This window comes from Oncorhynchus clarkii, chromosome 5 (genome assembly GCF_045791955.1).
Source record: "Oncorhynchus clarkii lewisi isolate Uvic-CL-2024 chromosome 5, UVic_Ocla_1.0, whole genome shotgun sequence".
NCBI classification, from domain to species: domain Eukaryota; kingdom Metazoa; phylum Chordata; class Actinopteri; order Salmoniformes; family Salmonidae; genus Oncorhynchus; species Oncorhynchus clarkii.
The window spans coordinates 66,031,999-66,059,993 of record NC_092151.1 but is presented as its reverse complement, the minus strand read 5'-3'; the positions used below and the strand labels follow the sequence as shown (position 1 = coordinate 66,059,993).

The 27,995-nt window shown below is 44.7% G+C and overlaps 1 protein-coding gene across 1 annotated transcript in view; it reads right to left on the bottom strand.

The window, feature by feature from the left end:
- LOC139409250 (ephrin type-B receptor 1-like) overlaps positions 1 to 27,995 on the bottom strand; it is a 196,000-nt gene that overhangs the window by 60,957 nt on the left and 107,048 nt on the right. The window contains exon 4 of the mRNA XM_071154134.1: positions 16,576 to 16,731. Coding sequence (XP_071010235.1) covers positions 16,576 to 16,731 — 156 coding nt within the window. The remainder of the gene's footprint in view (positions 1 to 16,575; positions 16,732 to 27,995) is intronic.

The following is a 27,995-nucleotide window of genomic DNA, read 5'->3' as shown; positions in this document are numbered from 1 at the left end:
CACCCACATTCACACATACTGGTCTCTATCTCTCCTCCACTAAAATAGTTTTCCCTACATTTAACATTTACCTTTCATCTGGCAATGGGATCCCTGCCAGGGAATTTTGGTTTTGTTGTGCACCGTTTCTATCTCTGTGTTTAAGTCAATATTTTGTGACGATAATAGATTTTATCTGAGTTTTTTGCCATTCATGTTTCTATGCACATATTTCCCTATAGTGGCTGTATGCTTCTCAAACCTTGTACTCACAAAGGCCCAACAATCACTGTGGTGCTCCAATCTTCAGAAGTGATTTGACCATTCGACCAGTGAATCAAGAGGTGACAGATGATTGGGTTGGTTGACCAATTTAACATATGCCTTTCTGGTAGCAGTTTCCCACGGGGCGGAAGGTAGCCTAGTGGTTAGAGCGTTGGACTAGTAACTGAAGGGCTGCAAGATTGAATCCCCGAGCTGACAAGGTCAAAATCTGTTGTTCTGCCCCTGAACAAGGCAGGTAGTCCACTGTTCCTAAGCCATAATTGTAAATAAGAATTTGTTCTTAACTGACTTGCCTAATTAAAAATATATAAATGTACTGTACACACAGGGGTCTGACCATGCCTTAGCAGCCTGAGCTTTCTCTCCTCTACTTTTCCTCTCCCTAAGTCACAGCTGTGATCTGATTGGTCTATATTCCGGCTTTTATATTAGTCTCTCTTTCTGATCCACCTCCTCACACTCTCTCTCTCGCTGTGAAGGGCAAAACCAGCAGTGTGAGTCTGAGGACTCCTCCAGTAGTCTAATTGTCAGCTGCTGGGGAGAAGAGTGGCCGGGCTCTACACAGCAACTCTACAGTAGCTAGCAGTAGACTAGCCAAGGGAGGGAAGACGAGCAAGATTCAGGAGATCTTGTACACAACAACAATCACAGTGAAGCAGAGCCATATGTAGAGATCTATTGTGAACACTGCAATGTATGAGCATACTGTTTGTTCAAACATGTAATTATGTAGATGTGGAAGTATCTTGATATGACTGTAAGTCGGTGTTGATGGCCATGTGTGGCCATCTCTAATTTGAGACTCTTTTAGCTGGGATGACTCGGTTCACACAACACAGGGTCACTGGTCCTTTGTCAAAAGCCTGTCTGTGCTTAATAGGGCCCAATGTCTTTGACCTGCTTCTCAGCTTTGACAAAAAAACTATGGAGGGGTTGAGAAGACTGATGTGATCACCACTTAACAGCTAATTTTACCTGCCATTATGGCCACTCTCTCCTTACCTCTTTCATTTGTGAGAGGATCTAATTTGTCCACAGCGTTAGTTACCGTTCTCTGCCTCTCTCCCCCATTGTCCATCAGCTGCAGGAGTCAAGGTTGATTTGGCTCAGTGGCACAGGGCCGCCATACACCAAGCTGAGTTATCGACACCCAGACCCACAGACCGGTCTGTAGATCCATGCTAATTACGTTTACATTTTAGTAATTTAGCAGACACTCTAATGAACTTGAGAGTAATTGAAACTGCACTTTGTCCCCCTGTCCTCAGGCACGCGACAGGGGGGTAATCGTTTTGCCATTGGCTAGCCTTTGATGGATAACCAGTCTTCTGCACAAAACTAGCAGGAGGCCTCAGAGTGAAAGAGCCAAAGGGTTAGCTAACATTCTGTAGCTAACATGCAATTAAAAGTGTATAATTCACTTTTTTCTCCTCAATACATATTTACATACTGTAACTAGTTACAATAACAGTTCACATATGGAGAAACCATAATTCAGTCCATACAAGAAGTCTCCGTAGATTCATCGAAAGCCAAAAAAGTTTGCATTAATTTCTGTGAGCAAACAGTGAGCAAAAAAAATAGGTAAAAAAAAATAATCTTGTGCATTGACTGTCCAAACTATTCTGCAGTAACTTGATAGGCCCCTCACATGAAAGACAACCCCAGCAAGACCAAGAGCTAAAGGATAAACCCAACAGCACACCATCTGACTCCATCTGGAAGTCTGTCGGCACTCGACTCCACACGCTAACAATCACACCTCAGTTTACACAGCTAGGCCTCACATCCACATCCAGGATCACTTCTTCCTTGGCCAGACCAGTTCTTTTGTGCCCAGAGGGAAATAACAGGCCAGACTGTGACTGTATCAGGCATTCCTGACACCCTGTAGAGAGGCCCATGACAAAACTGCCCTTTAGTGTTCAGAAAAGGGAATTACATGATTCAATTCAAAGTTATTTCACAGGGACATTTGTTTAAGTTTTATTATAGTATCTACAGGTAACTGCCAAAATAAAAGGAAACAACAAGATAATGTGTCTTAATAGGGTGTTGGGCCACGAACCAGAATAGCTTCAATGCACCTTGGCATAGATTCTAAGTGTCTGGAACTCAATTGGAGGGACGCGACAGCATTCTTCCACAATAAATTCCATAATTTGGTGTTTTGTTGATTGTGGTGGAAAATGCCATCTCAGGCACCAATCCAGAATCTCCCATAAGTTTCCAATTGGGTTGAGATCTGGTCTGGTTAACATAGTTTGCATGCTCATCAAACTATTCAGTGACCACTCGTGCCCTGCGGATTGGGGGCATTGTCAACCTATGGTGGCATAGCAATGATAGCCAAAATAATGGCAATTTTTATACATGACGGGATGTTAATTGCTTACTTAATTCCGGAAAGACACCTGTGTGGAAGCACCTGCTAAAAATATACTTTGTGTCCCTCATTTACTCAAGTGTTTGCATTATTCTGGCAGTTACTTGCAGCTAGTAATTCCAGTAGTATACCATTAGTGTTGTCCCTTGAATTTAAACAGGAGTCTGTGACTTGACATCCTAACAAAGAACAGCCAAAGGAGGTTTTAATGGGTATGTCTCAGAGACAAATTGGTTTTTGCATGTCAATCTATTCTAGACTACAGTACTCAGTGCTTCTGCCATGTGCTATATCAATACCCAAGGGGCACAGCAGTCTGAAACTGTCTGCTCTAAAGATGCCAAGGCGGCTTTAACATTCAACCATGCCTTTCAAGGTAAAACCCATGAGAGGCCATTTCAATTCCAATCCGAGCAACAGCTTATTTTTATGTTTTCATGACGACCTTTTGTAGCTGTCAATGTCTGCGTGTGAAAGCAAAGGGAAGATGGTGTGTGTCGGTACACAACCTGCATATTTCATGAAACTGAGTGATGATTCTGGGTTAGAGATGACCATGTGTAAGGACCGACACTGCAGATGAGAAGCAGGAACGAGGAGTGAACATTTTAATATAGCACAAACAGTAAACAGGACAGGAACAATGTCAGCACCGGGTAACATAACAACATACGAACATTAATACAGCAGCGGGGAACAGAGCTGGGGAACTGACAAATATAGGGGAGGTAATAAAACAGGTGATTGAGTCCAGGTGAGTCCAATAATTCGCTGATGCGTGTGACGAGGGAACCAGGTGTGCGATATGATGGTGGCAGGAGTGCGCAGTGCTGGGCAGCCTGGCACCCAAAGAGCGCCAGGGAGAGAGAGCGGGAACCGGCGTGACAGTACTTGCCCCTCTAGGGGCGCCACCTGGCATCCCACCTGGACGAGCCTGACGGGCCGGCCGAAGCATGGGTGCTGGACCAGCCGGCTGGGGTGTAGGAGCCTGGCGAACAGGCTGAGGCGTGGGAGCCTGCACAAACCGGCTGAGGCGTGGTAGCCTGACGATCTGGTTGAGGTGTGACAGTCTGACGATCCCATTGGGACGTGGGAGCCTGGTGAGCCAGCTGAGGCGTAAAAACCTGACGATCCGGCTGAGGCATGACGTGGGATGGGAGCCTGCCGAGCCAACCAGGGAAACGAAACCTCGAGCCAACTAGGGCATGGAAGCCCGACGATCCAGCTAAGGCATCCCCGGTTCCATCGGCGGCAGCCCCCGGACCCGACGTCACCACCAACTGAAAAGCCATCAGTGCCCGATGCTTCATTTGAAGGCTGCTACATTCTGTAAGAACCGACGCTGGAGATGAGAAGCAGGTATGGGGAGTCAACATTTAATTTGGAACCGACATAGAACAGGAACGACAATTAATACCGCATCCGTGGATCGCTGGGGAACAGACAAATATAGGGGAGGTAATAATCAAATCAAAGTTTATTTGTCACGTGCGCCGAATACAACATGTGTAGACAATACAGGGAAATGCTTGCTTACAGGCTCTAACCAATAGTGCAAAAAAGGTATTTGGTGAACAATAGGTAGGTAAAGAAATAAAACAACAGTAAAAAGACAGGCTATATACAGTAGCGAGCCTACATACAGGCACCGATTAGTCAGGCTGATTGAGGTAGTATGTACATGTAGATATGGTTAAAGTGACTGATATGGTTAAAGTGACTAAAACAGGTGATTGAGTCCAATAATTCGCTGATGCAAGTGACGAGGGAAGCAGATGTGTGTAATGACGGTGGCAGGAGTGCGCAGTGCTGGGCAGCCTAGCACCCAGAGCGCCAGGGAGAGAGAGCGGGAGCAGGTGTGACACTATGTCCCTGTTTTTACATACAGTGGGGAGAACAAATATTTGATACACTGCCGATTTTGCAGGTTTCCCTACTTACAAAGCATGTAGAGGTCTGTAATTTTTATCATAGGTACACTTTAACTGTGAGAGACGGAATCTAAAACAAAAATCCAGAAAATCACATTGCATGATTTTTAAGTAATTCATTTGCATTTTATTGCATGACATAAGTATTTGATACATCAGAAAAGCAGAACCTAATATTTGGTAGAGAAAACTTTGTTAGCAATTACAGAGATCATACGTTTCCTGTTGTTTTTGACAAGGTTTGCACACACTGCAGTGGGGATTTTGGCCCACTCGTCCATACAGATCCTTCAGGTTTCGGGGCTGTCGCTGGGCAATACAGACTTTCAGCTCCCTCCAAAGATTTTCTATTGGGTTCAGGTCTGGAGACTGGCTAGGCCACTCCAGGACCTTAAGATGCTTCTTACGGAACCACTCCTTAGTTGCCCTGGCTGTGTGTTTCGGGTCGTTGTCATGCTGGAAGACCCAGCCACGACCCATCTTCAATGCTCTTACTGAGGGAAGGAGGTTGTTGGCCAAGATCTCGCGACACATGGCCCCATCCATCCTCCCCTCAATACGGTGCAGTCGTCCTGTCCCCTTTGCAGAAAAGCATCCCCAAAGAATGATGTTTCCACCTCCATGCTTCACGGTTATGATGGTGTTCTTGGGGTTGTACTCATCCTTCTTCTTCCAAACACGGCGAGTGGAGTTTAGACCAAAAAGCTTGATTTTTGTCTCATCAGACCACATGACCTTCTCCCATTCCTCCTCTGGATCATCCAGATGGTCATTGGCAAACTTCAGACGGGCCTGGACATGCGCTGGCTTGAGCAGGGGGACCTTGCGTGCGCTGCAGAATTTTAATCCATGATGGCGTAGTGTGTTACTAATGGTTCACTTTGAGACTGTAGTCCCAGCTCTCTTCAGGTCATTGACCAGGTCCTGCTGTGTAGTTCTGGGCTGATCCCTCACCTTCCTCGTGATCATTGATGCCCCACAAGGTGAGATCTTGCATGGAGCCCCAGACCGAGGGTGATTGACCATCATCTTGAACTTTTTCCATTTTCTAATAATTGCGCCAACAGTTGTTGCCTTCTCACCAAGCTGCTTGCCTATTGTCCTGTAGCCCATCCCAGCCTTGTGCAGGTCTACAATTTAGCCCTGATGTCCTTACACAGCTCTCTGGGCTTGGCCATTGTGGAGAGGTTGGAGTCTGTTTGATTGAGTGTGTGGACAGGTGTCTTTTATACAGGTAATGAGTTCAAACAGGTGCAGTTAATACAGGTAATGAGTGGAGAACAGGAAGGCTTCTTAAAGAAAAACTAACAGGTCTGTGAGAGCCGGAAATCTTATTGGTTGGTAGGTGATCAAATACTTATGTCATGCAATAAAATGCAAATGAATTACTTAAAAATCATACAATGTGATTTTCTGCATTTTTGTTTTAGATTCCGTCTCTCACAGTTAAAGTGTACCTATGATAAAAATTACTGACCTCTACATGCTTTGTAAGTAGGAAAACCTGCAAAATCTCAGTGTATCAAATACTTGTTCTCCCCACTGTATATGTGTATGTGTGTACATATGTGTGCATAATGCGTCTGTGTGTGTGTGTGTGTGTGTGTGTGTGTGTGTGGGAGCACGATGACCACAGACTTAATATGAGGAGTTAATCTCACAGCTACAGACATTAACATGCTTGCCTCTGCGTAAGGCGGAGCTGATATGTGAATGTAGGATGGGTCTCATCACTCCTTTCCCAGGTGGAGTAATAGCTACTGTCTCTGACTCCAGGTAATTAGCATTGATGTTTTGCCAGGTCCACACGCTGTGCAACACTGCTGGCTTGCCGTAAGGGTGCTGCTTCAATTACAATAATTGAAACATCAACGTTCTCCTCTTCACCAGTATGGCAAGGCCCAGGATAGGGCCGGATGAAGGCTTCCAGGAGGGGATACATAGGGGTACAGGTAGTTCCAACAGGGAGGTATGGAGGGGGGCCTGATGTTTAATAGGTGTAGTAGTGATAGGTCTTTGAAGGAGCAGGGGGCTCAGCGGTGAGGCTCCATGGTTAAAGTGTAGTGTTGCTCTCCTGCTGACAGAGCGGAGAGCGTATCAATCCATCACCCTGCTAATCTGACAGAGGGAGCAGCAGAATACCACCCCACTCTACACACCTTGGTTTGCCTGATGCCTACTGATACTGCCTGATGCCTACTGATACTGTTCTACTGCACAGTCTGTGAGCAGGGGGAAACAGTAGAGACAGTGTGTGTGTGTCCTCACAAGGATATTAAAACAAAAAATTCAGACAAGTGGGGACATTTCGCCGGTCCCCACATGGAAAAATGTAATTTTAGGTTTAGGGGTACAATTAGGATTAGAATTATGGTTAGGGGTTAGGTTTAGGGTTAGCGTGCGTGTGTGTACGTTCTTGTGTGTGTGTGTGTGTGTGTGTGTGTGTTTGTGTGTTCTGAAATCCCCCTTCATCTGTAAGATAATTTGGTGAATAGTAAGTAGAATAAATATGTGAGTTAATAACATGCAAACGGTAACAAGGATGCTTAGATGTACACCCCCAACGAGGCTGACTTCAAGGGAGCTCTGCTCCATACTGTTTCCTCAGAGATCTGCCTTCCACAACTGTGCAGAGCTTTCAAGTGAACTGTTCTCAATTAAGCACTCAATCAGTGGGGGGGGGTAATTATTTAAGCTGATACATCCTGTTTTACATCAACTGTGAGAGGTTAAGGACACGGGTGGGCCCTGCGGTTCAACCATGCATTCATTACATTGATTACAGCTGCAGAATCATATATGAATGCACACTTCACCACTGTAAACATACACTATGCAGCTGCTGTCTCTGTCTGTGTCTTTTGAGTACTTTTAACAGTAAAAGTGGTGAGTGGGAGTAGTTAAAAAAACAGGGTGACGGTTGGTTTCTGAATCAAATTCCAAACAACTACCCTAAAATCTACTCACATTGGCTAAATGTATAAAATGGTATGAAGACTGTTAGTCATTGTAGGGAGGTAAGCGGAGAAACTCTGATATCGTCATCTGTTCCTCTCTCACCTCTTTTCATTTTTAGTCCTTCTCGTTCCATAAAATTGAGAGGAAGACATTTTGTGTGAGTGTGGATGGTTTATGACTTGCTAATGGTTACAGGGACATGGTCCCACGTGGCGGCTGTGGTGGAACAAAGCGTGTTTGAGAGAAAAAGCCTATATGAGGCCTGCAGTCAGGAGCACTGTTCAATTACACCCACAAACAACAGCTGTAAACTATCTAAATGCTTACCTACGGGTCCTTGAAATAGTGACATGAGGAATAAATACACGGTGAATAACTAATAACAATGACAAGTAAAAAATAAGATGGCTATATACAGGGAGTACCAGTACCAAGTCGATGTGCAAGGGCACGAGGTAATTGAGGTAGTTATGTACAGTGTATTTGGAAAGTTGTCAGACCCCTTACATTTTTCCACATTTTGATACGTTACAGCCTTTTTTAAATGGAATTAAACAATGTTTTCCCTCAATCTACAAACAATAGGCCATAATAACAAAGCGAAAACAGGTTTTTAGAAATGTTAGCAAATGTATTAATAATAAAAAACAGAAATACCTTATTTACATAAGTATTCAGACCCTTTGCTATGAGACTCGAAATTGAGCTCCTTGAGATGTTTCTAGAACTTGAATGGAGTCCACTTGCGGTAAATTCAATTGATTGGACATGATTTGGAAAGGCACACACCTGTCTATATAAGGTCCACAGTTGACAGTGCATGTCAGAGCAAAAACCAAGCCATGAGGTCGAAGGAATTGGCCGTAGAGCTCCGAGACAGGATTGTATCGAGGCACAGATCTAGGGAAGGGTACAAAAACATTTCTGCAGCATTGAATGTCCCCAATACCACAGTGGCCTCCATTATTCTTAAATGGAAGAAGTTTGGAATCAGCAAAACTCTTCCTAGAGCTGGTCACCCGGCCAAACTGAGTAATCAGGGGAGAAGGGCGGTGACCAAGAACTCGATGATCACGCTGACAGAGCTCCTCTGTGGAGATGGGAGAACCTTCCAGAAGGACAACCAGGACAACTCTGTTAGAGTGGCCAGACAGAAGCCACTCCTCAGTAAAAGGCACATGACAGTCCGCTTGGAGTTTGCCAAAAGGCACATAAAGGACTCTCAGACCATGAGAAACAAGCTTCTCTGGTCTGATGAAACCAAGATTGAACTATTTGGCCTGAATGCCAAGCGTCACGTAAGGAGGAAACCTGTCACCATCCCTACTGAAAGATTATTGGAATCTGTGTGGGTAGCTGGACAGGTAGGATGACTGACAGTGAAGGTGAACAGGTGGTCACGTGTCAGGTGACAGAGGAATGGATGAGACTGAGGCAGGAATTCCTTTAACCATAAAGTGGCATATTTACTGAGTAGTCTGTGCTGCATCACAAAGGAAACAAATAACATGTATCCAATCAGATTCATAATCAAAGATCAAATCATATCATTCATTATTAACACAAGTTAGGGAGGTCAACAGTTCAGTTCATTAAGTCAATAGTAATCATCCGCGAGTCATTTAGGCTCGTAACTATTTATCATAAATCATGAAAGAATACAAACAGTGAATGGTTATACAATCTATAATCCCCATCAAAGTCAATCAGTTAGCAAACAATGACGTTTCTCATTTCACTCTTTCAATTGTCTTCATGTGTACATATAATTCATTTCAATACATATGAACCATATCGATTGCATAATTGGCCTATGAGGATCCGTAGGGCCGTGATCATTGACAATTCACATTACACAATATGTTTGAAGCGTGCGCTCCAAGCTGCGCTCCGCGGTAAAACCTATAAACAATAACTGAATGGCCCACTCTCCCGATCGCCACAGATAATTCAGATGAAAGGTAACATAGTCGGTGGACTTACGTGGATTCATGGACGCACAGAACTTCTGGATCAGATGGAGTTAAGGAAGAGAAAGCAGCGAGATCAGGCGATGGCAATTTCCTCCTTTTATGGAGTTGAGATCTGTCGGACATTTCCACCTGACCTAATTAGAGCGCCCCTGGTCCAGCTGAGTAAATGGCAATGAATTAAAGGAGTATTCCACCAACTCCATGGGCCTTTTCTACACCTACGGTGAAGCATGGTGGTGTCAGGCTAATTCTGTTGGGATGTATTTCAGTGGCAGGGACCGGGAGACTAGTCAGGATCGAGGGAAAGATGAACGGAGGAAAGTACAGAGAGATCCTTGATGAAAACCTGCTAACGAGCGCTCAGGACCTCAGACTGGTACGAATGTTCACCTTCCAACAGGATAATGACCCTAAGCACACAGTCAAGACAATGCAGGAGTGGCTTCTGGACAGATGTCTGAATGTCCTTGGGTGGCCCAACCAGAGCCCGGACTTGAACCCGATCTAACATCTCGGGAGAGACCTGAAAATAGCTGAGCAGCAACGCTCCCCATCCAAACGGACAGAGCTTGAGATGATCTGCAGAGAAGAATGGGAGAAACTTCCCAAATACTGTTGTGCCAACCTTGTAGCATCATACCCTAAAAGACTTGAGGCTGTAATCGCTGCCAAAGGTGCTTCAACAAAGTACTGAGTAAGGGTCTGAATACCTGTGATACTTCAGTTTTGTATGTTGTGGGTGAACAGTACAGGAGGGGACTAAGCACACACCCCTGAGGGGCCCTGTGTTGATGGTCAGCGTTGCGGATGTTGTTGCCTACCCTAACTACCTGGGGGGTGGCCCATCAGGAAATCCAGGATCCAGTTACAGTGGAAGGTGTTCAATGCCAGGGTCCTAAGCTTGGTGGTGAGCTTGGAAGGCACCATGTTGTTGAATGCTGAGCTGTAGTCAATGAACAGCATTTTGACTCATCTGTGGATCTGTTGGGGCAGTACGCAAATTGGAGCGGGTCCAGGGTGTTTGGGATGATGGTGTTGATGTGAGCCATGAGCAGATTTTCAACACATCTCATGGCTAAAGACGTGAGTGCCAAAGGGCAATAGTCATTTAGGCAGGTTACCTTGGCGTTCTTGGGCACAGGGACTATGGTGGTTTTCTTGAAACATATACAGTGGGGCAAAAAAGTATTTAGTCAGCCACCAATTGTGCAAGTTCTCCCACTTAAAAAGATGAGAGAGGCCTGTAATTTTCATCATAGGTACACTTCAACTATGACAGACAAAATTAGAAAAAAAATCCAGAAAATCACATTGTAGGATTTTTTATGAATTAATTTGCAAATTATGGTGGAAAATAAGTATTTGGTCACCTACAAACAAGCAAGATTTCTGGCTCTCACAAACCTGTAACTTCTTCTTTAAGAGGCTCCTCTGTCCTCCACTCATTACCTGTATTAATGGCACTTGTTTGAACTTGTTATAAGTATAAAAGACACCTGTCCACAACCTCAAAAGGTCACACTCCAAACTCCACTATGGCCAAGACCAAAGAGCTGTCAAAGGACACCAGAAACAAAATTGTAGACCTGCACCAGGCTGGGAAGACTGAATCTGCAATAGGTAAGCAGCTTGGTTTGAAGAAATCAACTGTGGGAGCAATTATTAGGAAATGGAAGACATACAAGACCACTGATAATCTCCCTTGATTTGGGGCTCCACGCAAGATCTCACCCCGTGGGGTCAAAATGATCACAAGAACGGTGAGCAAAAATCCCAGAACCACACGGGGGACCTAGTGAATGACCTGCAGAGAGCTGGGAACAAAGTAACAAAGCCTACCATCAGTAACACACTACGCCGCCAGGGACTCAAATCCTGCAGTGCCAGACTTGTCCCCCTGCTTAAGCCAGTACATGTCCAGGCCCGTCTGAAGTTTGCTAGAGAGCATTTGGATGATCCAGAAGAAGATTGGGAGAATGTCATATGGTCAGATGAAACCAAAATATAACTTTTTGGTAAAAACTCAACTTGTCGTGTTTGGAGGACAAAGAATGCTGAGTTGCATCCAAAGAACACCATACCTACTGTGAAGCATGGGGGTGGAAACATCATGCTTTGGGGCTGTTTTTCTGCAAAGGGACCAGGACGACTGATCTGTGTAAAGGAAAGAATGAATGGGGCCATGTATCGTGAGATTTTGAGTGAAAACCTCCTTCCATCAGCAAGGGCATTGAAGATGAAACGTGGCTGGGTCTTTCAGCATGACAATGATCCCAAACACACCGCCCAGGCAACGAAGGAGTGGCTTCGTAAGAAGCATTTCAAGGTCCTGGAGTGGCCTAGCCAGTCTCCAGATCTCAACCCCATAGAAAATCTTTGGAGGGAGTTGAAAGTCCGTGTTTCCCAGCAACAGCCCCAAAACATCACTGCTCTAGAGGAGATATGCATGGAGGATTGGGCCAAAATACCAGCAACAGTGTGTGAAAACCTTGTGAAGACTTACAGAAAACGTTTGACCTCTGTCATTGCCAACAAAGGGTATATAACAAAGTATTGAGAAACTTTTGTTATTGACCAAATACTTATTTTCCACCATCATTTGCAAATAAATTAATAAAAAATCCTACAATGTGATTTTCTTCTCATTTTGTCTGTCATAGTTGAAGTGTACCTATGATGAAAATTACAGGCTTCTCTCATCTTTTTAAGTGGGAGAACTTGCACAATTGGTGGCTGACTAAATGCTTTTTTGCCCCACTGTAGGTATTACACACCGGGTCGGGGGTGGGTAGAAAATGTCAGTGAAGACACTTGCCAGCTGGTCAGTGCATTCTCTGAGTATATGTCCTGGTATTATGTCTGGCCATGCGGGCTTTCGAATGTTAACCTGCTTAAGAAAGGTCTTACTCACAGCTCGTCTGGTAGGCTTGCGTCACTGGGCAGCTCGCGGATGGGTTTCCCTTTGTAATCCGTGATAGTTTGCGAGCCCTGCCACATTTGTGGCGTGTCAGAGCCGGCATAGGATTCAGTCTTAGTCCTGTATTGATACTTTTCTTGTTTGATGGCTCGTTGGTGGTCGTATATGTATTTCTTATAAGGATTAGTGTTATGCTCCTTGAAAGTGGCAGCTCTAGCCTTTAGTTTAGTGCAGATGTTGCCTGTAATACATGGATTCTGGTTAGGGTATATAGGTTCGGTCACTGTGAGGACGAAGTTGTCAATGCACTTGTTAATGAAGCCGGTGACTGATGTGATAAACTCCTCAATGTTATTGGATGAATCCTGGAACATATTCCAGAATGTGCTAGCGAAACAGTCCTGTAGCTGGCCTTCTAGGCAGAGTTGCAAAGAAAAAGCAATCTCTCAGACTGGCAAATAAAAATAAAATATTAAGATGTGCAAAAGAACACAGACACTGGACAGAGGAACTCTGCCTAGAAGGGCCAGCATCCCGGAGTCGCTTCTTCACTGTTGACGTTGAGACTGGTGTTTTGCGGGTACTATATAGCCAATGTAGTCTCGCCAGGATTCCGCCTCGCCTGCCTCTTTTCACTTCCGCTGATCACTGTTCTGATCTGCAGAAACTGTTTTCGGTCATAGGACATGATGACGGAGACATTATGTACAAAAAAAGTTAAGATCAGCTTAAAAAAAATACAAAATAGCAGAATCAGTCAGGAGCCCGTAAGACTGCTGCTATCCACTGCAGCACCATATCAACTAACCTGTCTCTGGAGTTAATAGCTAGTGGATTAGAGAGGAAACACAGAGAGAGAGAACGTGTATCGGGGCAGAAGAGAGGGATTGGGAGCAAGAGGGAGAGTGTGCACACTGATGGGTGGGGAACATAAGAATGTGTATAACTGATGTGAGCAAGGAACATGACTAATAACAATGATGTTTGTGCTGTAGGTCCAATACATTATCACTGCATATTGAATATGCTTGAATTGCCCAGCCAATGCTGTTCTTCTCAGACCATTTTAAAATTATATTTCCAAATCTGAGGTGTATAATTACTAGTAATATATCATTTGTTGAATTACTTGTGAGGCACAGCTGAGTATAGTAATTAGGTTGTTATTTTATTTGATTGGACTGATGGTCTGCATCTAGTCAATTTGAGAGGAGGGAGGGATGGAGGGAGGGAGAGCAGCGGGGAGGCTGCCTCTCACCCGATTCTCCGCCCATTTGCTCTCCCTCCCTTCGGTGAGAAAGGGGACAGTCTTCCAGCTGATGGCAAAACTCAAGTCGCACTGCATTATTTCTGCCTCATGCACTAATTCATGTTGTTACTCCTATGACCAGAAATATTCCTCAATGTTAAAAGACATAAGCCGCTAATAATAACAACCCAAGCTTATTGAAATACTTTGTAATACTCATTCATTGCAGCTGCAGTGCTGGTTGTAGTGTGACTGGAAGTGGAAATAGGGAGAACGCGCATTCTATGACTTATAAAAGTGTTGACAGTGCTGAACTTAAACATGAGCTTACTCATTTTAAACAGCAACTCTTTGCTGTATTTGTTGAGTTTCTCTCCAGTCATGGTTTTAAAAGTTTTTAAATCTCACAGTATCAACTTTGCTGTGTGTTCGAGGCTTAAGGCTCTGGGAAACTGTGCCGATAAGTAGATCTGAGCGATCTGATTGGCCAGCGGTAGGCCTATAGGTGCACTTGATTTGCTATCTGGGCCTGTTGGGTAGGTGGAGTTCTACCTTCAAAATGGGAACACTTTGCCTTTCCAGTGCTATGGCTGCTGAATCAAGTGCACCTATCGCCAACAGCACAAAACAAATAAAAAAATAGGAACGCAAGGCTTTGTCGTTGGGTATTTTACAGAGATGTTTGGTGATCAACTACGAAAGCTTGGAGATCTCTCGCTCTCTCTCTCTCCTATTGGGACCTAAAGATGCTTCGAAGACCCAACTCTACAACCCGAGAAGTACCTTCATCCTGCTAATCACGTTAACACAGGAGCTGGGGATGGAGGGATGGAGAGAGAGAGAAGTGAGGGATTAAGGCCTTTCTGAAGTACTTCTCCAGGGTTTCACAGCGGGGCCCCACTACTCTGGCTGGAGAAGCCGGAGGGTAGGGGGGGTAATGAGGATTGTAACAGCACTGAAGGTCCAGGCTCAGCAGGAGGCCAGGCCTCAACACTGAGCCATCGCTAAGTCACATGAAAGGAGGGAGAAAAGCTCCTCAACAACGCCTCATCACCATCAAGTATAAGAGGCCAGAGAAAGAAAAGACAAGTCACACCACACAGCTCTTAATGCTTTAGCGCTGGGCTTAGCAGCTCCAATGTGTCTCCAAAATGTCTCTCTAAGAAGCATCGATTGCATGGAGTTTGAAGGCAACTAAATAGTTAGAAGAACCATTTATATTACCAGTTATAATAAATCAGCTCCAAGTGATTTTAATTTTGGAAATCTGTTCCCAAGTATTCCCCACATTATAGAGACAAGTGATCATACAAATGTAAGCAAAGTTTGAAACTATTATGTTTAAGTCAAATCTTATATCTATTTGGGCTTCTTGCTGTCAATTTCAGCCTACAAATGATTTTTAATTATGTTCTGGCCCCCCGACCAGCCGTTCAAGAAAAAATTGGCCCGTGGCTGAATCGTGGCTGAATCTACAATATGTTGGTCTAAGGGTTCTATATAGAATAATAATGGTTTAAAATGCAGTGTTTTCTGACTCAAAAACATTTCATTCACAAAATAGTTTTATATGAAACTATTTATGAATGGGGTGACCATGTCTTATTTTCCCCTAGTACTTGTCTATCCAGGTCACCTACATAGTGCAGTGTCCCACTTTCTCTGTCCCTGTAGGTTTGAGGGGAAATGAATCAGGGAGTTTTAGGGCAATGGTTGGAGTGGCTGGCTCAACTTCAGGGACATTAGTTAAATCTTATTCATGTATCGACCTACATTGATATGATCTGGGGCAATGGAGTAGACAGACAGAGACATAGAACAGCTGCTACACTACATACGTACACATCCCTGTCCCAGTCTCTCATTTGGAGAAAAGTCAACAGGAGACTATTGGTAGTGTGTCAGTAAGGTGATGAAAAAGTAAGACGGACACCTAGTTTTATTAGCTTGTCATATAGGTCTCTTTAGCAGCTACTGTCATGTCCATGGTGAATATGGCCAGTCAAACCTAACGATATAAGAGAAATTCATAGGTATGACCCAAATTAATCATAATTTTCACTCAGCTGCTTAATAAATGTTGCATGCATTGGATGAGTCATCCATCGATGGGATCATAAAGTCTTCCTGTCCTGCAGTTCTTTATACGAGAGTACTTTCTTTATCTCACACTTCATTGACTGGAGTGTGTTACAGTGTGAGAAATTAAAACTCAACTGGTAGAGGGGGTGGCCCACCACACATCCCTCAGGTTCCTCATGTCCTATTAATAGGTTGCATCTCCGTCACTCAGTTGAGTCATGCCATTATTATGAACTTTCTCAAGCCGCCCGGAGGTTAACTACTGTTGAGTCTAAATTACACTGTAGAGCCTGGAAATACGATGACATTGCTAAAGTAGTCATATACTTAGTAGGAAACACATTTTCCAGCATTATCATGTCGTCAAATTTACTTTAGGCAGATGTCAATGTTGTCATTAGCTAGCAAAAGTTTGGCAAAAATAGCTAGCAATGCTAACATTAGGTAGCTAAAATCTGGTTGCCTCCCCTCAATCTTGGATAGCTAGCTAACAGTATACTGCATCTAAAGTCAATCTGGTGACATCAAAATGATGACGAAAGGTTTTCCTAATAATTATCTGACTCTTTTGTAATGTAATTTTATTTCCAAGCCCACTGTATTGCACTTTTGCTGAGAAGTGCAATACAGCGCTCATTGACGATGCATTGAGTAGAATGCACTCAAGCAGCACAGGTGATAGCCAACCTTGAAATATATAGTATCTACAAAGGTTAAAAAACATACTCAGGAGTTAAAACAGTTGCTATTGAACACACCCTTTCCAAATTAACATTAATTTTCCCATTGATGAGTAGTAGGAATGTGAGACTTACTGGTGCAGGAGGCCTCGGGCAGGTCCATGTCTCCTCTGTAGTATCCGTTACGGCAGCCGCAGATGGTGGCAGCCTCCACAGTGGAGCGGCTGTTGGGGGGGCACTGCAGACACAGCCCTGGCCCCTGGGTGGACTTGAAAGTCCCCTGAGGACATGCTGCAGGGAAGACAAAAAGAAAAAACAGAAAGTTGCATTTAGACTCTTCATCAACACCCACAGTGTACTGTATGCAGGGCCCAACATGTAGGCTACCATTACTCCACCCAAAAGTCTGTCTCACACACAAGACATTTCCTCCTGCGCAATAGCCTGGAGATGAGGTTACCCAAAGGTTGACTAAAAGAATATAAGTTGCTTCACTATAACCATCAGTAAGCGTTGACTCACCCTTCAACAACTTTAACTATGGCTCTCTATGCCTTAGTGGACCTACAGTACATATTCTACTGTCATAAAACATAACTCCAAAAAGAACAACAGATCTGATAAGTTAATAGGTGCCTCGCTTCATTTCAGTCTGAGTACACAACAATAACAATGGCGTGTAATTGGTCCCTTAATTACAGTAAGAAAATAATGTGTTTGTTCACAATAATCTGTCTGAAGAATCACCGCTATGGAGGCTAGATTGCATAATCACACTGATCCAGGATAACATAAACAGCCATTACAGAGAATGCTAACTGCTCATCTGCCGCTCCGAGTGTGAATTGGCATGTGAATGTGGCGGCTAAATGAGTGAATTTCTATTTTCCCTCATCCAGGCGACCTTGACTCGATACAAGTCTGCTCGGGGGCTCAAATGGAACGGATTTTCTTCATATTCCTGATCTGATTCTGGGAACCCTCCAGCCAACATTTAAACGGATTGCACAAGCCGACCGAGAAGCACGGCTACAGCTGGATTTGTTCAAAGATGAATCCAAGGCAGAAGAAAGGGATTCCAAACTACAGTTGTTACACAGAGATAGTAATACCCCCTGGTTTACAGCTATATGAAGTGGTGCATAATGGTGGCATTAAATCATCACTTGTTTAAGTATTCAGCTGTGTGTAAAGTGATCTTCTTATCTCATGACTTAGGAATGGTCCCAGTGTGGAGCTGTCACTCTGAAATCAGTTGCCTGAACAACATTCACATTTCCATAATCCCTCTTCAGTAGCATTGCACCATGACTCAACAGTCTATCCTCCACTAAATTGCCTCTCTCACTCTCAGCAGATAAGAGTAAAGACGTTTTTTTGCTAAGGTGCAGAAAGTGAGAGAATCCTTGGGGAATGGGGGACACGTGGAACTTTAATACATTCTTCAATCTTTTATTTACTCCAGAAAATGTGGGTTGTTCCAAAAACAGGAATTGTGACATGTTGTATGACAGAAATAAGGACCAGATTCAATATGAGGAAAAGTAGATCCCAAGGGGAAACTATCAAACTTACCTAAGCATATCTTATGTACTGCTACAGCAATTAAAACACAGAACACCAGCTCTCTTACTAAGCCAAATGTTTTAAGGATCATTTTCTGTACAAGCCATTACCTCAGCACAGGCTTTCAAACAACCTTCCCAGCGATCACAGAAGTGGGATAATGTAATTAAACGATTGGAAGCGAGTGCATCGCTACAAACAATATGAAGATATGGTATTGATTTACTTATTAAGAAGTTTGGGAAGCCAGATCAGATGGCCTATCCAGTTCTTGGAAATTATTATCCCAGGCAGGAAGCAGGTACCCTCAGATCTGTGTGATAGCCCTTGTTCACTGTGCAGCTCCTACCATCTATCGTCTCATGTCATTTCAACCTCCAAATTAAAACCCTGACTATGGAACCGAGAACAGCACTAAATTAAATGCCACTTTTTTTCTCTCAGATAAGTACCCGATCCTGCTGCACTGTTTTGAGCACACCTATTGTATACACCTCTGATACTGTTGCCTGTGCTCAGCCGCTGCTCTTTTCTCTCTCTCTCTAGAACTGTTTGTCGGAGCCCTGCTGAGTCCTGCCCCGCCCTGCCACTCACACAGAGCCTGCAGGCCTATGACAGCGGGGGGCATGGTAAATAGCGCTAAGTAGCGGGCACACAAGGCTTCCACATTACCCACACAAACAAGTGCTAACGTCCAGCCTAATGCCCACCCGCAGAGCAGAGTGGGGCCAGAAAGAAGGAATAAGCAGCACACTTCTAAAACAACATAATGACAAGACACTATTTTATTTTCCTTTCTTCTCTTTGAGTCTTATTTGCAATGGTTAATCCATCCCTGGGAACCTATACACTTCTTTAAGCATAGACTGTATGACAAGCATATACAGACAGCTAAGCTGTCATAAACTGCATTTATTTCTAATCTTAAAGCATTATGATGAAAAAGGCAGGCTGTCATTGAAAGAATAAAGGTTGGAAATAAAGCTTTGGACCCACAGACACACCGTACTGTCTTGCAGCAGTGGATTCAGGCCACTCACTGATATTATGTTTTCAAACCCATCTGGCCAGGGCAGTCACTTAAAACAGATACAACCCAGAGTCCATCTGCTCTGTAGTTGCCGCTAAAGTTATGATATCATCACTATTGCAATGACATGTGCAGGGCCTGGAAGACAACACTTGGTTCTGCACTTGTCCAATAGCGCCATTGGTGCACCTGTAATGATGGGGCGGTGAGTCGGAAGCAGGTGCAGGTGAAGAGGATGAATCAGGAGCTGGGAAGGTTCCTGAGGAGTCACTGTCAGGACCGGCAGGGTGAGTGGGCACGTTTCCTTACTTGGGCAGAGTACGCCCAGAACTCTCTACGTCACTCCTCCACCGGGTTGACACCCTTCCAGTGTGTGTTGGGTTTCCAGCCAGCCCTGGCTCCGTGGTAGATGAGTTGTTCCGGCGCGTGGAGGAGGTGTGGAACAATGCGCACGTGAGACTTCAGCGCGCCGTTCATCGTGTAGAAGGAACAGGCAGACCATCATTGCAGTGAGACCCCTGTGTTCCATCCTGGGGATCGCATCTGGCTCTCTACCAGGAACCTGCCACTCCGCCTGTCCGGCCAGAAACTGAGCTCCCGGTTTGTGGGGCCGTTCAAGGTTCTCCGGAGGGTCAATGAGGTGACATACAGGTTACAATTACCCAGTCACTACCGTATGTCACCCTCTTTTCATGTCTCCCTTCCCAGGCCGGTGGTTCCTGGTCCCCTAGCTGATGCTGTCCCCCACGACACACCTCCACCCCCCTGGACATTGAGGGGAACCCGGCGTACTCTGTCAGATCCCTACTGGACTACCGGCGTCGTGGGGGCCGGTTCCAGTATCTGGTGGACTGGGAGGGTTTATGGCCCAGAGTAGCGTGTTGGGTTCCGGGCGGAGGACATTCTGGGCTCCAACATCATCCATGGAACCGCACGTCAGAGGTACTGTCACGTCTGCTTCAGCTCCTGCCCTCCGGCGTCAACGTCGCCAGAATACTAACCACCGGTCCTGGGATTCATCATTATTATTACACCTGGCGCTCATCATTACGTGCACCTGTGAATCATCATGATTCACACCTGGACTCCATTACCTTCATAATTTCATCCCCTTTATATGTCACTCAACAGTTGGTATTGTTCTTGTGTATTGGGGTACTGCCTTATGTTAGTGTTGTGTTCTTGGTTTTGTTGTTTTATTAAAACGTTTCACCAGCAAAAAAAAATAATAAAATAAATAAATAAACACCCTGATGCTTCCCTTTGGTGAGGCATCATTCTGTAACAAGTGGGCTGAGAGTCAGGAAGCAAGTTCAGGGAGTGTGTTCTAATAAATAAATGTAACATAATACAAAACACAAACAATGCAGACAAGCAACAGAAAAAATGACACATGGGAAAGAAACCAAGTGTAGTGTCATATATAGGGCAGGTAATCAAGGAGGTGATGGAGTCCAAGTGAGTGTCATTATCAAATCAAATTTATTTATAAAGCCCTTCTTACATCAGCATGTCACAAAGTGCCAGCCTAAAACCCCAAACAGCAAGCAAGCACGGTGGCTAGGAAAAACTCCCTAGAAAGGCCAGAACCTAGGAAGAAAGATAAAAGGAGAGAAAAAGAGAAAGAAAGAGAAAGAGAGAGAGAGAGAGAGAATTAGAGAGAGCATACTGAAATTCACACAGGACAGCGGATAAGACAGGAGAAATACTTCAGATATAACAGACTGACCCTAGCCCCCCGACACAAACTACTGCAGCATATATACTGGAGGCTGAGACAGGAGGGGTCAGGAGACGCTGTTGCCCCATCCGACGATGTAACCCCACCCACTTTTCCAAAGCACAGCCCCCACACTACTAGAGGGATATCTTCAACCACCAACTTACCATCCTGAGACAAGGCAGAGTATAGCCCACAAAGATCGCCGCCACGGCACAACCCAAGGGGGGGGCGCCAATCCGAACAGGAAGATCACGTCAGTGACTCAACCCACTCAAGTGACGCACCCCTCCTAGGGACAGCATGGAAGAGCACACGTAAGCCAGTGACTCAGCCCCTGTAATAGGGTTAGACAGAGAATCCCAGTGGAGAGAGGGGAACCGGCCAGGCAGAGACAGCAAGGTTGGTTCGATGTTCCAGGGCCTTTCCGTTCACCTTCACACTCCTGGGCCAGACTACACTCAATCATAGGACCTACTGAAGAGATGAGTCTTCAATAAAGACTTAACGGTTGAGACCGAGTCTGCGTCTCTCACATGGGTAGGCAGACCATTCCATAAAAATGGAGCTCTATATGAGAAAGCCCTGCCTCCAGCTGTTTGCTTAGAAATTATAGGGACAGTAAGGACGCCTGCGTCTTGTGACCGTAGCGTACGTGTAGGTATGTACGGCAGGACAAAATTGGAAAGATAGGTAGGAGCAAGCCCATGTAATGCTTTGTAGGTTAGCAGTAAAACCTTGAAATCAGCCATTGCCTTAACAGGAAGCCAGTGTAGAGAGGCTAGCACTGGAGTAATATGATCAAATTTTTTGGTTCTCGTCAAAATTCTAGCAGCCGTGTTTAGCACTAACTGAAGTTTATTTAGTGCTTTATCCGGGTAGCTGGAAAGTATAGCATTGCAGTAGTCTAACCTAGAAGTAACAAAAGCATGGATTAATTTTTCTGCATCATTTTTGGACAGAAAGTTTCAGATTTTTGCAATGGTACGTAGATGGAAAAAAGCGGTCCTTGAAATAGTCTTGATATGTTAGTCAAAAGAGAGATCAGGGTCCAGAGTGACGCCAAGGTCCTTCACAGTTTTATTTGAGACGACTGTAAAACCATCAAGATTAATTGTCAGACTCAACAGAAGATCTCTTTGTTTCTTGGGACCTAGAACAAGCATCTCTGTTTTGTCTCGAGTTTAAAAGTAGAACATTTGCAGCCATCCACTTCCTTATGTCTGAAACACAGGCTTCCAGGTAGTGCAATTTTGGGGCTTCACCATGTTTCATCGAAATGTACAGCTGTGTGTCGTCCGCATAGCAGTGAAAGTTAACAGTATGTTTCCGAATGACATCACCAAGAGGTAAAATATATAGTGAAAACAATAGTGGTCCTAAAACGGAACCTTGAGGAACACCGGAATGTACAGTTGATTGGTCAGAGGACAAACCATCCACAGAGACAAACTGATATCTTTCCGACAGATAAGATCTAAACCAGGTCAGAACTTGTCTGTGTAGACCAATTTGGGTTTCCAATCTCTCCAAAAGAATGTGGTGATCGATGGTATCAAAAGCAGCACTAAGGTCTAGGAGCACGAGGACAGATGCAGTACCTCGGTCTGACGCCATTAAAAGGTAATTTACCACCTTCACAAGTGCTATGATGGGATCTAAAACCAGACTGAAGCGTTTTGTATACATTGTTTGTCTTCAGGAAGGCAGTGAGTTGTTGCGCAAGAGCTTTTTATAAACATTTTGAGAGGAATGGGAGATTCAATATAGGCCGATAGTTTTTCATATTTTTTGGGCCAATGTTTGGCTTTTTCAAGAGAGGCCTTATTACTGCCACTTTTAGTGAGTCTGGTACACATCCGGTGGATAGAGAGACGTTTATTATGTTCAACATAGGAGGGCCAGGCACAGGAAGCAGCTCTTTCAGTAGTTTAGTTGGAATAGGGTCCAGTATGCAGCTTGAAGGTTTAGAGGCCATGAATATTTTCATCCATGTGTCAAGAGACATAGTACTAAAAAACTTGAGTGTCTCCCTCGATCCTAGGTCCTGGCAGAGTTGTGCAGACTCAGGACAACTGAGCTTTGGAGGGATACGCAGATTTAAAAGGAGTCCGTAATTTGCTTTCTAATGCTCATGATCTTTTCCTCAGAGAAGTTCATGAATGAATCACTGCTGAAGTGAAAGCCATCCTCTCTTGGGGAATGCTGCTTTTTAGTTAGCTTTGCGATGGTATCAACAATACATTTTGGATTGTTCTTATTTTCCTCAATTAAGTTGGAAAAATAGGATGATTGAGCAGCAGTGGGGGCTCTTCGATACTGCACGGTACTGTCTTTCCAAGCTAGTCAGAAGACTTCCAGTTTGGTGTGGCGCCATTACCGTTGCAATTTTCTGGAAGCTTGCTTCAGAGCTTGGGTATTTTCTGTATACCAGGGAGCTAGTTTCTTATGACAAATGTTTTTTGTTTTTAGGGGTGCGACTGCATCTCGGGTATTGCGCAAGGTTAAATTGAGTTCAAGTGCAGTGGCCTTAGACCACTGCGCCACCCGGGTGGCCCGAATAGAAAACATTTTAGCATAAGTATAATACAGCAAGGCACAATTTATAGTCCAATATTTATACATGTTTTGGGGAATGGTCAAGCAAACATAGCACTTGTCTATACGTTGGTATTTAGTGGTTGACCAGCCCATTTGCAGAGTGGCGGGCTGATGAGAGGGCCCAGAAGACTCTGGGTAGAGGGGTCAGGATATGGACACAGTGCTGACGGACACAAAGATCAAAGACCTCCATACAGAACAACAGCTGTGGAGCGCTGAAGAGAGAGAATAGAGATAGGACCAGTGGGACGGTGAGGAGCAACAATGAGAGTATATCAGCTGGCCCTGCCACCGTGGGACACGGACAGTGATACAGTGTCTAGCCTATACATGGGCCATGGCATGGGGGCCAGCCTGACGGCTATATTCACCATCTTCTCTTGAAAAGATACTGAATTAAATATCATCCATTACACCAAAATGTTCTAAACAGAGTAAGGAAGGGAAGGGAAGGGTATACAGTCATAGTGTTTTCACTCTGCTGTCTGTTGAAGAGAGAACAGGCCCTCGTCTCTTTGTTCTCCTCAGGCAAAGGCAGAACTCAACAGAAGCTCAGGGTCACTCTTTGTTCTGGTATCTGTTAGCTAGGGATTAGAAATAAAGGAAGTGCTGATGGAGGGATGAGGGAGGAGAAAGAGAGAGATGCAAACAGAGAAGAGGGATGCTGTGGTGCGTGAGAGGGACTGTAAGTGGGAGTGGGGGGGAAAGGTTTTTATGTAAAACAGTGGATCTGGCCTTCAATCTCATGAAAATAGGAAATATCTTTCTTTCTCTCAAGACACACACACACACACACACAAACACAAACACAGAAGAAAAGAAACACCTTTTTCAGGACCCTGTCTTTCAAAGACTTTTAAAAATCTAAATAACTTCACAGATCTTCATTGTAAAGGGTTTGAACTGTTTCCCATGCTTGTTCAATGAACATTAAACAATTAATGAACCTTCACCTGTGGAACGGTCGTTAAGACACTAACAGCTTAACAGACGGTAGGTCATTAAGGTCACAGTTATGAAAACTTAGGACACTAAAGAGGTCTTTCTACTGACTCTGAAAAACATCAAAAGAAAGATGCCCACGGTCCCTGCTCATGCCCAGGGTCCCAGCTTAGGCATGCTGCAAGGAGGCATGATTAATACAGATGTGGCCATGGCAATAAATTGCAATGTCCGTACTGTGAGATGCCTAAGACAACGCTACAGGGAGACAGGACGGAGAGCTGATCGTCCTTGCAGTGACAGACCACATGTAACAACCTGCACAGGATTGGTACATCCGAACATCACACCTGCGGGACAGGTACAGGATGGCAACAACAACTGCCCGAGTTACACCAGGAATGCACAATCCCTCCATCAGGGATCAGACTGTCTGCAATAGTCTGAGAGAGGCTGGACTGAGGGCTTGTAGGCCTGTTGTAAGGCAGGTCCTCACCAGACATCACCAGCAACAACGTCGCCACAAACCCACCGTCGCTGGACAAGACAAGAATGGCAAAAAGTGCTCCTCACAGACGAGTCAGGGTTTTGTCTCACCAGGGGTGATGGTCGGATTCGCGATTATCGTCGAAGGAATGAGTGTTGCACCGAGGCCTGTACTCTGAAGCGGGAACGATTTGGAGATGGAGGGTCCGTCATGGTCTGGGGCGGTGTGTCACGGCATCATCGGACTGAGCTTGTTGTCATTGCAGGCAATCTCAACGCTGTGCATTACAGGGAAGACATCCTCCTCCCTCATATGGTACCCTTCCTGCAGGCTCATCCAGCATGACAATGCCACCAGCCATACTGCTCGTTCTGTGCGTGATTTCCTGCAAGACAGGGATGTCAGTGTTCTGCCATGGCCAGCGAAGTTAAGTTTGCTGAAAATAAACGCAGTTGACAGTGAGGACGTTTATATATAAATATATATTTTAAAATAAATTATATATATATATATATATATATATATATATATATATATATATATACACTGCTCAAAAAAATAAAGGGAACACTAAAATATAACAACCTAGATCTGAATGAATGAAATATTCTTATTAAATACCTTTTTCTTTACATAGTTGAATGTGCTGACAACAAAATCACACAAAAATTATCAATAGAAATCAAATTTATCAACCCATGGAGGTTTGGATTTGGAGTCACTCTCAAAGTGGAAAACCACACTACAGGCTGATCCAACTTTGATGTAATGTCCATACAACAAGTCAAAATGAGGCTCAGTAGTGTGTGTGACCTCCACGTGCCTGTATGACCTCCCTACAACGCCTGGGCATGCTCCTGATGAGGTGGCGGATGGTTTCCTGAGGGATCTCCTCCCAGACCTGGACTAAAGCATCCGCCAACTCCTGGACAGTCTGTGGTGCAACGTGGCATTGGTGGATGGAGCGAGACATGATGTCCCAGATGTGCTCAATTGGATTCAGGTCTGGGGAACGGGCGGGCCAGTCCATAGCATCAATGCCTTCCTCTTGCAGGAACTGCTGACACACTCCAGCCACATGAGGTCTAGCATTGTCTTGCATTAGGAGGAACCCAGGGCCAACCGCACCAGCATATGGTCTCACAAGGGGTCTGAGGATCTCATCTCGGTACCTAATGGCAGTCAGGCTACCTCTGGCGAGCACATGGAGGGCTGTGCGGCCCCCCAAAGAAATGCCACCCCACACCATGACTGACCCACCGCCAAACCGGTCATGCTGGAGGATGTTGCAGGCAGCAGAACGTTATCCACGGCGTCTCCAGACTCTGTCACATGTGCTCAGTGTGAACCTGCTTTCATCTGTGAAGAGCACAGGGCGCCAGTGGCGAATTTGCCAATCTTGGTGTTCTCTGGCAAATGCCAAACGTCCTGCACATTGTTGGGCTGTAAGCACAACCCCCACCTGTGTACATCGGGCCCTCATACCACCCTCATGGAGTCTGTTTCTGACCGTTTGAGCAGACACATGCACATTTATGGCCTGCTGGAGGTCATTTTGCAGGGCTCTGGCAGTGCTCCTCCTGCTCCTCCTTGCACAAAGGCGGAGGTAGCGGTCCTGCTGCTGGGTTGTTGCCCTCCTACACGTCTCCTGATTTACTGGCCTGTCTCCTGGTAGCGCCTCCATGCTCTGGACACTACGCTGACAGACACAGCAAACCTTCTTGCCACAGCTCGCATTGATGTGCCATCCTGGATGAGCTGCACTACCTGAGCTCCTTGTGTGGGTTGTAGACTCCGTCGCATGCTACCACTAGAGTGAAAGCACCGCCAGCATTCAAAAGTGACCAAAACATCAGCCAGGAAGCATAGGAACTGAGAAGTGGTCTGTGGTCACCACCTGCAGAACCACTCCTTTATTGGGGGTGTCTTGCTAATTGCCTATAATTTCCACCTCTTGTCTATTCCATTTGCACAACAGCATGTGAAATGTGTTGTCAATCAGTGTTGCTTCCTAAGTGGACAGTTTGATTTCACAGAAGTGTGATTGACTTAGAGTTACATTGTGTTGTTTAAGTGTTCCCTTTATTTGTTTGAGCAGTGTATATACACACAAACATACACATTAATATACTCTGAATGTGTATTTTCTGCTCAGGTCTGACCCTACTAGATGGGATTCTTGTTTGACATTTTCATTCTCATTGTCTCCTGTCTGCCAAGAACACATTTTAACTGCAGCTCTTGCTCATGCAAACCATTGTGAATGTACTCAGCCAGGAACAAAAGCCCCCAATCCAGTCAGCCAAAGAAATGTTAGAGTGTAAATCTTACAGCAGAACATTTTCAGATGTGCCTGCACAGAAACTTGATCAAGACTAAGCTAATATTTTCCTCTCTGCATAAAACTTCCTTCAGGTTGGGGCGAATCCACCTTCAGCTTGTGCCAGGCAGGGGAGAGAATCCTGGATCAGTGAGGAACCAGAGGTCATCCCTTTCCACATACCTCACTCCTAAGAGTGGCAAGGCCATCGACACAATAGCCATCTACTACAGTATGCATGCAGCTCCTGTATCAAAGACTGAGAGGGACATCATTACTCAAAGTATAGGACAGGACCCTTACAGACAAGGCTAATATTAACCAAAGCCCATGGCTAAACATGGGAGAAAGTGAAGGCTTAGAAATGAATTATTCCAATGACTTCAGAAGGGTTCACTCACTCACTCACTCACTCACTCACTCACTCACTCACTCACTCACTCAGCAAACAGATTGGATTCAAATGAATGGGGGTGTACAGACCTGGTCGATCAGAGGGTGAGAGCTGTAAATCCACAGGCCTGAGATCAGGCTGTAGACCTGAGAGATCAGACAGATGAAAATCCAGAGCTGACCATAAATCAGTGAGATCACACATGACCCATGCATCAAACAGCAGCATACATGTCTAAAATTGATGGAAGCTGTATGAAGCTTTCTTGAATCTATATGGGCTACCAAATAATTGCCTTTCATTTTATAATTGAAAATGGTAGAGATAGTAGGGTCATGTATGTGGCACGTTGTAGATAGTTTACTGCATCAGAGCAGAGCAACAGATTAACCAAAGTGTCTGTGATATAATGCATGAAAAGAAGATGGTATCCTTGTGCAAAAGATACCAAAATGGGTATATATTAATTACCCCAAAGTACTCCAAAGGGCAATA